General features: G+C 40.7%; 2 protein-coding genes across 5 annotated transcripts in view; one reads left to right on the top strand and one right to left on the bottom strand.

The window, feature by feature from the left end:
* The window catches only part of FANCL (FA complementation group L), a 125,102-nt gene that overhangs the window by 4,548 nt on the left and 107,139 nt on the right, over positions 1–13,415 (bottom strand). The window lies entirely within an intron of this gene.
* Positions 1–13,415, top strand: part of VRK2 (VRK serine/threonine kinase 2) — a 68,846-nt gene that overhangs the window by 36,867 nt on the left and 18,564 nt on the right. For all 4 annotated transcript variants that reach the window (XM_054022441.1, XM_054022442.1, XM_054022439.1 and 1 more), the window contains 2 exons: positions 5,952–6,072; positions 11,142–11,200. In XM_054022441.1, the coding sequence (XP_053878416.1) occupies positions 5,952–6,072; positions 11,142–11,200 (180 nt within the window). The remainder of the gene's footprint in view (positions 1–5,951; positions 6,073–11,141; positions 11,201–13,415) is intronic.

The following is a 13,415-nucleotide window of genomic DNA, read 5'->3' as shown; positions in this document are numbered from 1 at the left end:
TATGTGTATACATACATATATAATTCTATATGCTGTGTGCATGTGTTTGGCACTATAACTTTGAATAGTTTAACAAAAACATGTGGTGTGTATATAATATAAATAATCACTATATCTTTGGATAGCACTTAAGAGATTAAAAGACATAAACATATGGCCCCTGCCTCAAAGAATTTTCATTTTCAATAAGACAAATATAGAACGTGAAACAGGGTGTTGGGGAAGGGGGAGTGAGGTTAAAATAAAAAATGTGGGGCATTGTATAGCAAGTGAATCAAGTAAAGTCTAATATTTGTAAGGAGAGATTGAGCAATAGCAGGCAGCCCAGGAATAAAAGTCCGGGGTAGATTTCAAGGAGGGACTTGCAGTGTAAAAGTGAATGTGCTAGGCACAGAAGAATGTCATATTAGGTACAGAGAACACTAGGAAAAGAGATGTGCAGCCAAGTGTGGGAGGAGGAGTCAAAGGGAGGAACAAGGTGAAATGACTGGGCAGTGCAAGGGGGTGAGATGAGGTGTAAGCAAGACATAGCTTTACTGGAGAGTAGAAGTAATTCTGAGCTACCGAACATTGGATAGACGGGAGAGGAACATCAAGGAGGCCAGGGAGCAGGAAGTCAGAGTAGTGTAAGTAAGAGAAAACTGGAATTAACTGTGGCTATGGCAGGGAGGAGGAAAAGGAAAGGGAGGAGGAGAAGGAGGCCTGAAGTTGGCATTTCTAATTAGACTAACACCTTCCTTTGAAGGACCAATAGGCCCACAAATGCAAAGGCACTACAACTCCGTTAAGCTCCATGCCTAGGGGAAATCATTCATTACCAAAACCCCAAGCCAAATTCTCTGGATTCTCTTTTCTTGTTACACTCTCATCCCCCTGTTCTTGGCTATTAACATTGGATTTGCCATACTCAACCTGATGATCCTGCAATTATTGGCTCCATTAATGGGGGAATATTGAGTAAGAGCAGAGAGGTTATTTTACTGCTGTATTTGGCACTGGTGTGACCAATGCTGAAATATTGTGTCCAGTTCTTGTGCCCACGATCTTGTTCATGAACGATCTTGATAAATTGGAGAGGGTGCAGAGCCATGAGATCAGAAGGGATTAGAAAACATGTCTTATAGTGATAGATGCAAGGACCTCAGTCTTTTTAGTTTAACAAAAAGAAGGTTAAGGAGCGACTTCAACAAAGTACCTACGTGGGGAACAAGGTTGAATGGCTGGAAGTGGAGGCTAGGCAAATTTAGATTGGAAATAAGGCCTAATTTTCTTAATAGTGAAAGTGGTTAACCAGTGGAACAATTTTGAAATGAAGATCAGGTGTTCCTTTGAAAGATGTTGTCTAGTTCAAAAGGAAGTATTTTGGAATCTATGAACTGTTGCTCTGTCAGTTCAAGTACCACCTCTTTTCTTACACCCATGTCTATTCGTTAGGGCACTTGGTTGGGATGTGGGCACCTAAGGTTCAAATCCCTGTTCTGGAGCAGGGACTTGAACTTAGGTTTCGCCCCTGCCAGGTTAGGGCCCTGAACACCAGGCTGTAGGATACAGTGGCTGGGGTAGGTCTCTCTCTGTCTCTTATTTGGCAGCTGTTCCACTTTGTATAAATAATTATTCATTGGAACATGGGCTGCAGCCGGGTGCCCCAACATCTCAAGTCAGTGCCCTAACCTCTGGGCTATTGGTAGAAGGGGGATCACCACCACCCTGATTTTGCAAATCTAGCCATTTGTTTCCAAATTTCCTTTGCTTTTATAAAAAAAAAAAAAAAAAAAAGGTTAAAATGCCCTAAATTGAAACAGTGTTTTGTTTTTGTTCTATCCAAATCAATTACTTTTTGATTTGCTGATAATTTTGAAAATTTTCAGTGTCAGCTTGACTGAGAATGCTTCTCCTTCTTTCTCCCCTCCAGAACTGCTAGCAAGCTGAAAAATCTGATGTTCACAGAGTTCTGTGTATTTTGCGTACGCTGCCTACAAGTGTTGCTTAAAACTATCCAGCCTTCTTTTTAAAAACAATGCACCATATTTGACTCTGCCCTCCTGCTGCAGTAAATTCCTCAGGCTGACCATACCCTCAATGAGGCAGTACTTCATTATGTTTCTTGGAAATATGTCAGCTATTAATTTTCTCGAGTCTCATATTACAGTCTCGTTTATCTTCTTTGTCTTATTCTCAACCCCAAGCTGAACTGTTCTGTTACTTTATAGTGCCCTACAGATGACAACACTCATCTCATAAGATATAACTCCATAGGGTAATATATTTTTAAAATTATATTTCTAACTCCACAGTCAGTTTGACACACTTTTTTTCTTTCTAGGCTTTATGTGTTATAAATAATAACAGTGTTTTTTCATATTATGGTAGCCCCTAGAAGCCCCAGTTAGGATTGGTGGTCCCATTGTGTAAGACGCTATAAACTTATAAAATAATCCTTGCCTTGAAGAGCTTACACGCTAAATAAAGACTAATGATGAAATTATAACACGATAGTAGTATTGAAAATGTCATAGAAAAACACATTATCTCTGTCATTGATCAGCCTTCTAGCTCACTCTGAGTGGCAGGAGAAATAGTTAGCAAAATAAGAGCCATAGTGGAAAACTCCCATTTTATATTGCTGGAGAGTTCCACACATGAATCTGGTTAGCAGATGTCTTTAAGATGAATTCTTGGGAACGTTGGAGGTTCAAGACCATAAAAGTGGCTGGTATGATATAATTTATTTACTGTTCTGAAATAATAATCCGAATTCATATTAGATATCAACTAACTTCAAAATGTGGTACAAACACAGAAGCATAAAACATTCTCATCTCAGTATGAGTTGCTTCAGTTATGCTACTCTGTGTTAGAGTGAATTTTCCAGCGCTGTCCCTATATGTTGAGTTGAGAATATATTCTAAGGGCCTGACTCTGATTTCACTGCTGGGGGTGTTACTCCAGTGACTTCAGTGGAGTATCTTCTGATTTATCTTGGCACAAGTGAGTACAGAATCAGGTCTTAAATGGTCAAGTGAAAAAGTTAAACTGTGAAGTAGTGTGGAATATAATATTACTACTGAAATGTTTTAATCAGATAGCATTTAATATTGGGCTAAAAACTGTAATACCATAGTATTGTAGTTGCTAATGGAAAATCAAATTTAAAATGTCTATTTAAAAAGAATAGAAATTCTTAGTCTACAGAGAAATCAAATGTAATTTGTTTTAAAATAAAGATTCTTTTTAAAATATAGTCTTGCAAAAGTGACAAATTATCAAGCAGAATTGCTGTATTTTAAGTCAAAATTTTATGAATTTTCACTTGTTTTATTACATCTTAAAGTAAAGCAGGCTTTGAAGTTCTTTAAACCCAGATTTATTTTTTAAACCATCAAGGACTCTAATAATCTCATTTTAGATTTTATTAGCAAACTTATTTTTCTGGTTAAAAATATAATTGAAATAAAAATTGGGATTATTTAGAAAATAGAGAGTTTACATTTGTAATGAATTCAACTGGTTACTACCATAAACCACACCATTGTTTCACTAAAGAGTAGAGTAATTATTAGCCAAATAAATGTATAAAAATATTAAAGATCATGGTGATATAAATATAATCATTTCAGGAAGTTAAGATCGCTAATAATGAACGGATGAGAGAGTTGGGAGAGAGGATAGAACAATACACAATCAAGTCGATAATGAAATGTTGATACTTTTGAATTAATCTCGAAAAAGATGTGTAAATCTACTTGTGTTTTAACACTGATTTGCAAACGTAGATAAATAAACAGCTTTTGTAATTCATCATCTCTTTGTATTACTTTTCACTTTCTTTTTAATTGTTGCAGCATTTAGTTTAATTACATATATGTAGGGTTTATTCTGTGGGACGCCACAGCTTTCTTAACACATTGGTAAAACTCTTATACACACGCTGCCTACTCACAACATGACTTTGCTGTACAAATGAAGTAGCAGAACAAGAAATGGGTGAAAGATCTAAAATGTGAATTCAAAGGTAATTAGACGTGGCCAAACTACAACAATGGAATAAATTTTACTCTCTGAGGACTATTTAATCTGAAGAGCAGTTATGTTAGGTTAGCTTCTGAAATCTAAATGACTTGCCATTACTTACAGCTTCATATCAATTACTCCCTCAGTGAAAAAAGTACTCCATTGTAATTCTGACTATTTTTCTCAAAGGGCTGGTTGTATGTAGCCTGTGTCACACAAACAGGTGCCAGAATAGCATTTTGTGAAAATTAGAGGCTCTGCCATCAAAAGTGCTGGTTTATATGGTTGTAATCTGGAATTGCCATAATGGAAAAAGGAGTTGTGAACACATGTGTATGAATGGAATCATTCCACAGTTAACGGGAGATTTATGACTGAAGAAATCGCTACAGAACAGCAAGTGGTATAGATTGTTTTTATTTTAATACGAGAGCCAAGTCTTGCATTAGGACATTGTTGAATCTAGTGCAGAAAATAAATGACACCCAAGGGATAGCGTAGCATTCTGTTAGATTGAAGGGCCTTTAATAATCTGATAGTCTAATAGTGGTAAAGATAGAGAATATGTAAGAACTAATCTGGTCTTCTGCTTTTAAAACAACCATGTATGGTAACAAGAAACAGTTACGAAGTGTAGGCACTGTAGCTTTCAGTAGATGACTTTTTAAATGAAAAAAATACGTTTGCTGAGTAACTTTTTGGAATTTATTTAATGAAAGCTCATAAAATATACCTGTTTACAGCTGGATTAACAGCCACATACTCTACTACTTGTGTCTGTCTCTCTACTTAAGACGTGGGGTACCAGGCAAATATAAACTCACAGTTGCCCTCAGTTTTTATGCAGGTTTCAAATGAATTTGGAAAATGTGTAATTTATTTTCAAAAGTACTTGCTATTTTTCTACCTATTAATTTTAGTTGATTAACTGTTTGTTAGTGTACTTCAGCCTACCATGTTATATTGTGAACTACAGGATATGCTTCAGCTTCATACAAAGAAATGAGGGATCTGCCCCTGCTTGTTTAACCTTTTTTAAAATAATATGTTACTTAAAATAGCAACCAACAATGTTAGTTCTTAGATTACATTGCAGTGGGTTTCTTTCCTGGGAACAGTCAATCTTTGTATGAATTCAAGTACCATCTGTCTCCCTGTGTATAAGATGTTTGTTTTTTGTCACCAGTAGTGAAGAAACAAAATTAGTATGTGTTTTCATTTTAAAGTCCGCTTTTTCATTTGGGGTTGGGGGGTTTGGTGTTCGTGAAATAACTCGGTGCTTTTCTTATTGGCAAGCAAAATTGTGATAAATGTATGAATGATTTACTAAAGAGCCAGTGTATTTTAACCTGTGCTACAACGCTCTCTTTAAACAAACAGTTCATGGAACTTATAAGCAGACCGATTTGGTGGGTAAATGTACACTAGATGGCAGTTTTGTCATATCTTCCAACTTCAAATAGTTCTGTAGTAGAACAGGAAAGGCCATCAGTATTTAGTCTGCACTGAAAGGGTCTCTGCATGACCAATGTGGACCCCATGGACTTCCTGGAACATGTGTTAGCAATTTAGCAGCAGACATTTATTTCTTTGTTTTACTGCTTGGCTCTTTGAGAAAGTGTTGGTACTGGGTTTTGGGCTGTCTGGATCATGTCAGAGGCCATGGGGATCAAGTTCATGTGACAGGCTAGACTAAGGAAGGATGAAGTTGGAGGAGGTGAGGAAACTGACCCTTACTTTCAGCAGCAACAAGTCACTGCCTGTCTGTGGACTGAGGCCAAAATCCAGGGCGTTTTAGTTTTAATACAGCTGAACAAACAAAACACTTCGCCCATTTGGCTTTTTCATATTTCATCAACAGTAGTTCAGTCAAAGCTTTTCTATTTCTTATGGGTCGTATTCTTCATCTCTCTCTCTCTCTCTCTCTCTCCCCCCTTTAGCCCCATCCAGAAGAGGTGACCTTCAAATCCTTGGCTACTGCATGCTACAGTGGTTATGTGGGAAACTACCCTGGGAACAGAACCTGAAGGACCCTGTATCTGTCCAGACTGCTAAAATAAAGTAAATAATAATTTCAAATACTCCATCATTTACCAAAACAGATCTGAAAGTGAACTTCAAAGGGAGCTCACATCCTGTAGAATATTGCCTTACCTGAAAGCTAAAAAATTTCCCCTTAATTAAAGGTGTGTTAGAAGTATTTAAAAGATGTGAACTCTGGGAGTGTGCATATATCTCCTGCATACATTTATGTGCATGCGGCTGTGGAGATTTAATGTACACAAATGTGTGATGCAGAACAATTTCTCAGATTTTTTTAATTCTCTTAATTTTTTTAAGAAGTTGCATTTGCAAATCCTGTGTGCCAGTATGCTTGCTGCACATTCAGAATGATTTTGTAGAATGAACTATGTAACTGCTTCACAGAGACGGAGATGAAAATTTAAGCAAGCTGTCCTTATTTTTCATGTATTGTTTCATTCTATTTCTTTCGCTTTCAGTTATGTAGATTTTTTTTTTTTAAGAATTAAATCTTTTGGTTTAGGGTTTCAATGTTCTATAAACATTTAAAATACCAAGTAAAAAACTTTGTGTTAGAATCTGTCTCCCCCCCCTCCCGAATAGCGAATAGCTCATTAGATAATATTAAAGCAACAGAGTTTATTACCATTTTTTCAGTGCTCTCACTGATGGGACTTGAGAGAGTTAATTGCATGTGGTACAATATAGCCTGTTCTTCAGTACAAGGATATGCTGAACAGTAGTTTTCCATAGATGTAGCATCACAATTGGTGAAGGCCGCAAACTTTTAAGTAGGGCAAGTCACAACAGAGGTACACAATAGGGATAGCTGAGCCACAGAAATCAATCTGCAAATTCAGTATGACATCGGCTCTCAGCAGAGAAAAAGGTTAGCCTGCAGACTGCGGATAATACGGATTGCATCTGTAAATGTTGACATCGTATGTTATGTTTAATATTTCTGCTTTGGAAGTTCTGATCGGTACAGAACCCAAACTAACACACAATTCTGCTAAATCAATTTAATCGATCAAGTTGCTTCACTAATTCTTTACTTACAGTTAACCCTTCAAGCACTGGTATTTTCCAGACTGGCAGCCAAAAAATTTCTTAGGAGGAAATACATAAAATATGGTACAACTTAATAGGTCCCTTAATTGTCTGAATGTTTTTGATGCCCCTGTAATGTTGTGGAAGACCAGAGGAGATGGGTGTATGTACATGTCGATATTCAGTTATATGCAAGTTGATGGGTATGTGATGGACAAATAAAGCCCCCTTCTCTGCTCAGAGACCCTTTGCAGTGGAACCAGTGTGGTTCTGCTGAGAGCAGAGCTTGGGGACCTGAATATGGGAGTGCAGTTGAAGTAGTACAAGACACAGAGGCAGGGCTTGGGACTCTGCTGCTGCAGAGATAATCCCTTTGTCTTCCCTTCGCCTCGTTTCTCTAGTCATTTAGGAAGAATCTAGTGTTAGCCCTAGTGCAGGGAAGTAGGGGTAGCTGAGTTATGGTTGTGAAGGTGGGGGGAGAAGTAAGTGCTTCATCTTGTATACTCCAGTCCAGTAACAGGTGACTTCTGCAGGGCTGCTCTGCAGCCATGCTGTGGCCTGGGGGAAAGGATTTCTCCTCCCCAGCACCTATCTCCACTGTTTAGGCCAGGTGCTGGATTTGCCACTGTGTGCCCACTTAAATAGGTAAGGGAGATGATGCAGTGTGCTCTCACTTGTTGAGCTTCCCTTTTTCTCTACCAGTGTCACTCAGCCTTGGCATGGCTTGTGCTTTTCACCAAACTATGAACTTTTAAAAACTAAACTGGTCTTGAGTTATCAGATCACAAATAAAAGCATCTGAAAACTTCAAAAAGGAAAACTCCAGTGTAATATAAAAATCTTCTAATCACTATCTCTAATTACAAAAAAAGAGTGAAATACTAAGTGACTGAAATAAAAGAATAATTAACAATCAAATGGAAACTGTGGCATGGCAGCCTCATGAGGGAATTCAGCCAGAAATCATAGAATTTCCAAGTGTAAGTTTTGGGAAATTAACGACATTTAAACAGACACACACATAGAATTTTCCTTAATTTAGTTCTGGAATTCTGATTTCTGATGCTTTCTAGTCAGACCTGAATTCTCCTCTTTTAATGTGCCACCCATTGAAACTGCTGCTGTGTCCATTACATGGTGAGAGTGAAACAATGATGGATGCTGTTTGGAAAGTTCATTTTTTTTAAACATGTATGGTTTTGTAAAGAGATGGCTAAGAAAATCACACCTCCCGTTGCCTCTAAATGTGATGGCAGCTACTGACAGCCTTAAAGGACAGGCCCCATGGGGACCCTCCCATCTGCATGCTGTGGAACTCTGCTCTGCAGTGCCAGTCTCTACTGGTGTGGAGAGTAGGTCTTGGGGCATGATGTAGCCATTTCATCCAGTGCTTCACAGATTCACATGCCCATCCCACGGCTGTACAGGGATCATAGCAGAATGCTAGCTGTAGTTATGGCTCATGTGAAGCCACTCCATACAAAATCACCCCGGGTGGATGAGGACCTGATGGGTTTATCCTCTTCTAGATTCTCTGAGCAAAGCCCTTGTACTCTGCCTTTATGAATTTAGGGGCAAATCCTGCACCTGAAGCTCTGTTGGGTCCCTTGTGGCTTCTCCGAACAAAGGAGATTCAGGATTTTGAGGTAGAAGGGCAACTTCAAGTGGGACATGCACCTGTTCCACAAGGCTCAACTCTGTGGTAACTCCCTGGACTATAGTCTGCTGCAATGCAGATAATCCCATCTTCTCCCATGTGGGTGCATTATGACCGTAGAATCTGTTGTAATAGTGACTATGCAGCTACACTGATGAGATCCCCCTCCATCTATCACCACAAACCAGTTACTGGGCCTTGGTGCTGTGGCCCCTAAGAATTAAATGAAAGTGTTTTGTTTTTTAAAAAGAGAACTGAGCCCCCGCAGCAATATAGGTTTTTTTAACTGCAGCTCTATCCTTTTAAAACATGAAGGGCTAGACTGAGCTGTTGGCTCACCCAGAGCAAGGAGCGATGCATAGCAGCACCACCCCAGGAGGAGCAGGGGGGGAAATTGACTCAGGCTTGGTCTACAGTAGAAAATTAGATTGGTTTAAACCAGGGGTCGGCAACCTTTCAGAAGTGGTGTGCCTAGTCTTCATTTATTCACTCTAATTTAAGGTTTCACGTGCCAGTATTACATTTTAACGTTTTTAGGTCTCTTTCTATAAGTCTATAATATATAATTAAACTATTGTTGTATGTAAAGTAAATAAGGTCTTTAAAATGTTTAAGAACCTTCATTTAAAATTAAATTAAAATGCAGAGCCCCCTGGACCGGTGGCCAGGACCTGGGCAGTGTGAGTGCCACTGAAAATCAGCTCGCGTGCTGCAGGTTGCCTAGCCCTGGTTTAAACTATGTTGGTTTGGTGTGAAAAATTCACATCGCTCAGTTGGCGTAGTTAATTAAGTCCCTTGTAGCAGGGCCAGCAGTAGGGGGTAGCAAGCAAGGCGGTTGCCAGGGGCCCCACAAAGCTAAATTACATCATATCTACCGAGTCACTGTGGGGAAATGTAATCTGAGTGTTACAGTAATCTAATCTCTAAAAGTGAAAATAAATCACACTAAAGCAGAGGTTTTCAAACTGTGAGGTGCACCCCCCTAAGAGGACGCAGAGGGGCAAGCAGTGAAACCAGGTGGCTTGGGCTTCGGCTTTGGCCCTGGAAAGCGGGATGGGGGCCCGCTTCTTAAACTCTTTAGTTACTTCCCTGGGTTCCAGCTGTGTAGTTAACATTCAGTTCACTGAAGAATTCTTCTATCAAGGTAGCTACCACCTCTCGGGAAGGTGGATTACCTACACCAACAGGAGCATCCCCGTAGTGTCTACTCTGAAACGTTACATAGATGCAGCTATGCCGCTGTAGCATTTTAAGTGTAGACAAGCCCTGTCTTGCTTTGAAGTGGGGGAAGGAGTAAGGTATCCAGCCCCACCCCAGAGCCCACACCCCCAGCCGCAGCCCCCACACCAACCCTCAATTTCGTGAGCATTCATGGCCCGCCATACAATTTCCATACCCAGATGTGGCCCTTGGGCCAAAAATTCTGCCCACCCTGGTGTAGACACTACTTTTGCCGATGGGAAGGGTTCTGTCATCGGTCTAGGTAGTCAACCTCCCCGAGAGGTGATAGCTAGGCCAATGAAAGACTTCTTCTGCTGACCTAGCACTGTCTACATGGGGATTTAGGTTGGCTTAATAATGCTGCTCAGAGGTGTGGATTTTTCACACCTCTGACCGTCCTAATTAACCAACCTAATAATCTAGTGTAGGTCTCAGCCCCCTTCCACCTCCACCGGGTTAGCTCTGTTGACATTTAGAAGGAACAGGGCCATAGTTTTGCCCCTCATTTGGTTAGGGAGAACTGGAGACACTGTCCTTGCTCTCCCCCACCATAGAATCATAGAATATCAGAGTTGGAAGGGACCTCAAGAGGTCATCTAGTCCAACCCCCTGCTCAAAGTAGGACCAATTCCCAGCTAAATCATCCCAGCCAGGGCTTTGTCAAGCCGGGCCTTAAAAACCTCCAAGGAAGGAGACTCCACCACCTCCCTAGGTAACGCATTCCAGTGTTTCACTACCCTCCTAGTGAAATAGTTTGTAGCTGTAATCCTGGCAGTCCTCACACAGTTGTCCCTACTTCACTGCATTAGGGCAGGAAGGATCTGGTGCTAAATGATTAGAGAAAGTGAGACAAAACTGTTCCCAACTTTCAAAACACAAAAATTAATCTTTGGGGTGAGAGCAAAGTGAGATTTCATCCCAAGGTATATTTATTTACTCCCAGAACATGTATAAATCCCTGCAAAGAGGCTTGAAGTGAAGATGCTTCCCCAGTCTTTAGATGGTTAAAAATAGGTATCTGGTAGGTAGAGATTTTGTTTGAAGAGGAGTCTTTTTAAGTGTTAGTTATCCTTGAGATCTCCTCCTTTTGGAATTAAGTTTTACCGTATCCAGAATTCCAAGTGAAGGATCACCTCCTAAAAATTCACATTTCACCTGTTGCATTCTTGTGTTGTTTCAGACTGATGGACGAGCTCCCAGATTCAGTGATGAAGTGGGGTCCGGCTGGAAGCAGTTGCTGTAAGCGTGATTAGAACATATACTGTGTATTTTATCATTCCGTCTTAGTCTGTTTATTAGAATAAGGCTTTTAAATATTTTTATAACTTTTGGGCAAAAAGACAATAAGAACAAAGTAAACAAAGGGAACCCTGAAATTTAATATTTTAAATTAAATTACCAATTCCACTCCCCCTAAGGCAAGCATGATTTAATGCAGCATTATCCCCTCATGGCCATGATCCTGTGAATTGTAGTGTGTGGGCCCAGCAGTCCCCCTGTGTGGTAACTCTTTGAAATTATACCCACATACTAAACTTTGCAGGATTGGGGCCTTCAGCATAAATATTTGACCAGAGATCAGAATGAGCTTGAGTTTGACCATCAGGATCAGACTGGTAAGCCAGAGCAGATCAGGCAGTATCTTCTGAGTAGCTCATAGCTGTCAGACACCCCTCAAATTACAGCATTCCTGTGTGTGCGCGCGTGTGCGTGCCGGCACCTGCGTCCATTTGCCCGTGTTCTCCCACTATCTCCCCAAGCTAGCCACTCAGGAGATCAGGAGATACTTTAAAAAAAAGTTTTCCCATAGTTGTCATTAATGTTCCCAGTCTTTCATGATTTAGATTAAATCTCAGGAAAAATTTCCTAACTGTAAGAACAGCAGGACAGTGGAACAGACTGTCTCAGGAGGTTGTGGAAGCTTCTTCAGTGAAGGCTTTCAAAAAGGAGGCTGGAACTGGGTTGGGCGGTTTAGACACAACAAATCCTGCATCTTGGCAGGGGGTTAGACTAGATGACCCTTATGGTCTCTTCTAACCCTATGATCCTACTTCCCCCTGCATTTCCTTTCGTGTTTCACATATACATTTTTTCCAGTCCACTCTACTCTTTCAATCTCTCCATTCTGCTCTTCCCCCACCTCTCAATTTCTTGCTCATCCTCAATTTTTGTTTCCTCCTTTCTCTTCTTAGTCCTCTCTTTGCTCATCACCCTTTTCCCCCCACCTCCACCGTCTCCCCTCCCCTTTCTTTCCCTCTCCCCACCTAAAATTCCCTATAATTCTCCCTTTCCTCTGCCCTACTGCAAATCTCCCTACCTCCAACCATATGAAATCAAAACGGACAGGGGCTGGCCCCTTCCATGGAATGCAAGGCTGGCTGCCATTTCTTTACTCCTACTGCATGCTAAATTGTCCAAACCTAGAGACCTAGAAGGTGGAGCAGCCAGGTAATAGGTGCTGTTCTGTTCCCTTTGCAAGAGGCCAAAGAAGGGGTGCCTTCCACGATGCAGTGCTTGCCAGATGTGCGAAGAATTTCATCCCTTTTAAGATGGCAAGAGAAGGGTCCACTTCAAATTAAATGTTACGCTAATGTTAACGCTGTATTTGACAGGTAGATGCTACAATGGTTGACATCCTAATAATACTTTAGATCATCTCCCTAGAGATATGAAAATGCTATGGACGGCAGCTCCTCCTGTCTTGTATACCCCCCAGAGCTCGAATGAAGGGGCTTCCATTCAGACACAGAGAGGGGATGATGCAGTGGCATTGGTGCTAATCCCTTCCACACCTCCCAGTGTAGGGTCCCCGTTGCTTACAGAGCAAAGATGACCAGGGTCTTCATGCCAGTAGTAAAAATGTTTCTTGGTAGCAGAAGGTAAAAAAAATCTCACCCTTTTATCACCCCCTTCACCGAGCAGCATGGAGCACCTCACAATCTTTAATCTGTTTATCCTCATAGCAGCCCTGTGAGGTAAGGACATGCTATTATCCATGTTTTTACAGATGGGTGTGATCCACGAAGGTACCTAGGCTCCTAAAAATGGGACTTAGGTTCCATCTCAGATGAATGTTTTAACCACTAGGCTATGGAATATTCTGCTGTGGGGCTCTCTCAATTCTTCTAGTGAAGTTGTTCTATTTTAATTAAATAGTTGAATAAATATTTTTGGGTCAGAGAATTAGAATAATTCTGCACTCTAGTGGCTGGGGCATTCACTTGAATGGTGGCAGATCCCTGTTCAAATCCCTTCTTCCCCTGATGAGACGGGGGGACTGGGACTGGAATTGGGAGTTTCCCACATTCTGTGTGAGTACCCTAGCTGCTGGGTTATAAGGGAAGTCTGTCCCCAGCTGTGAGAGCTTGACTGAGGGGCCCAGTCCGGTAGGTGGCCTTGAAGCACGCCTACTTGATTGGGACCCACATGTCACTTAGGTGGAAGAACATCTATC

This window comes from Malaclemys terrapin, chromosome 3 (genome assembly GCF_027887155.1).
Source record: "Malaclemys terrapin pileata isolate rMalTer1 chromosome 3, rMalTer1.hap1, whole genome shotgun sequence".
Taxonomy (NCBI): Eukaryota; Metazoa; Chordata; order Testudines; family Emydidae; genus Malaclemys; species Malaclemys terrapin.
The sequence above is the reverse complement of the archived record's forward strand: the minus strand, read 5'-3'. Positions and strand labels throughout refer to the sequence as shown.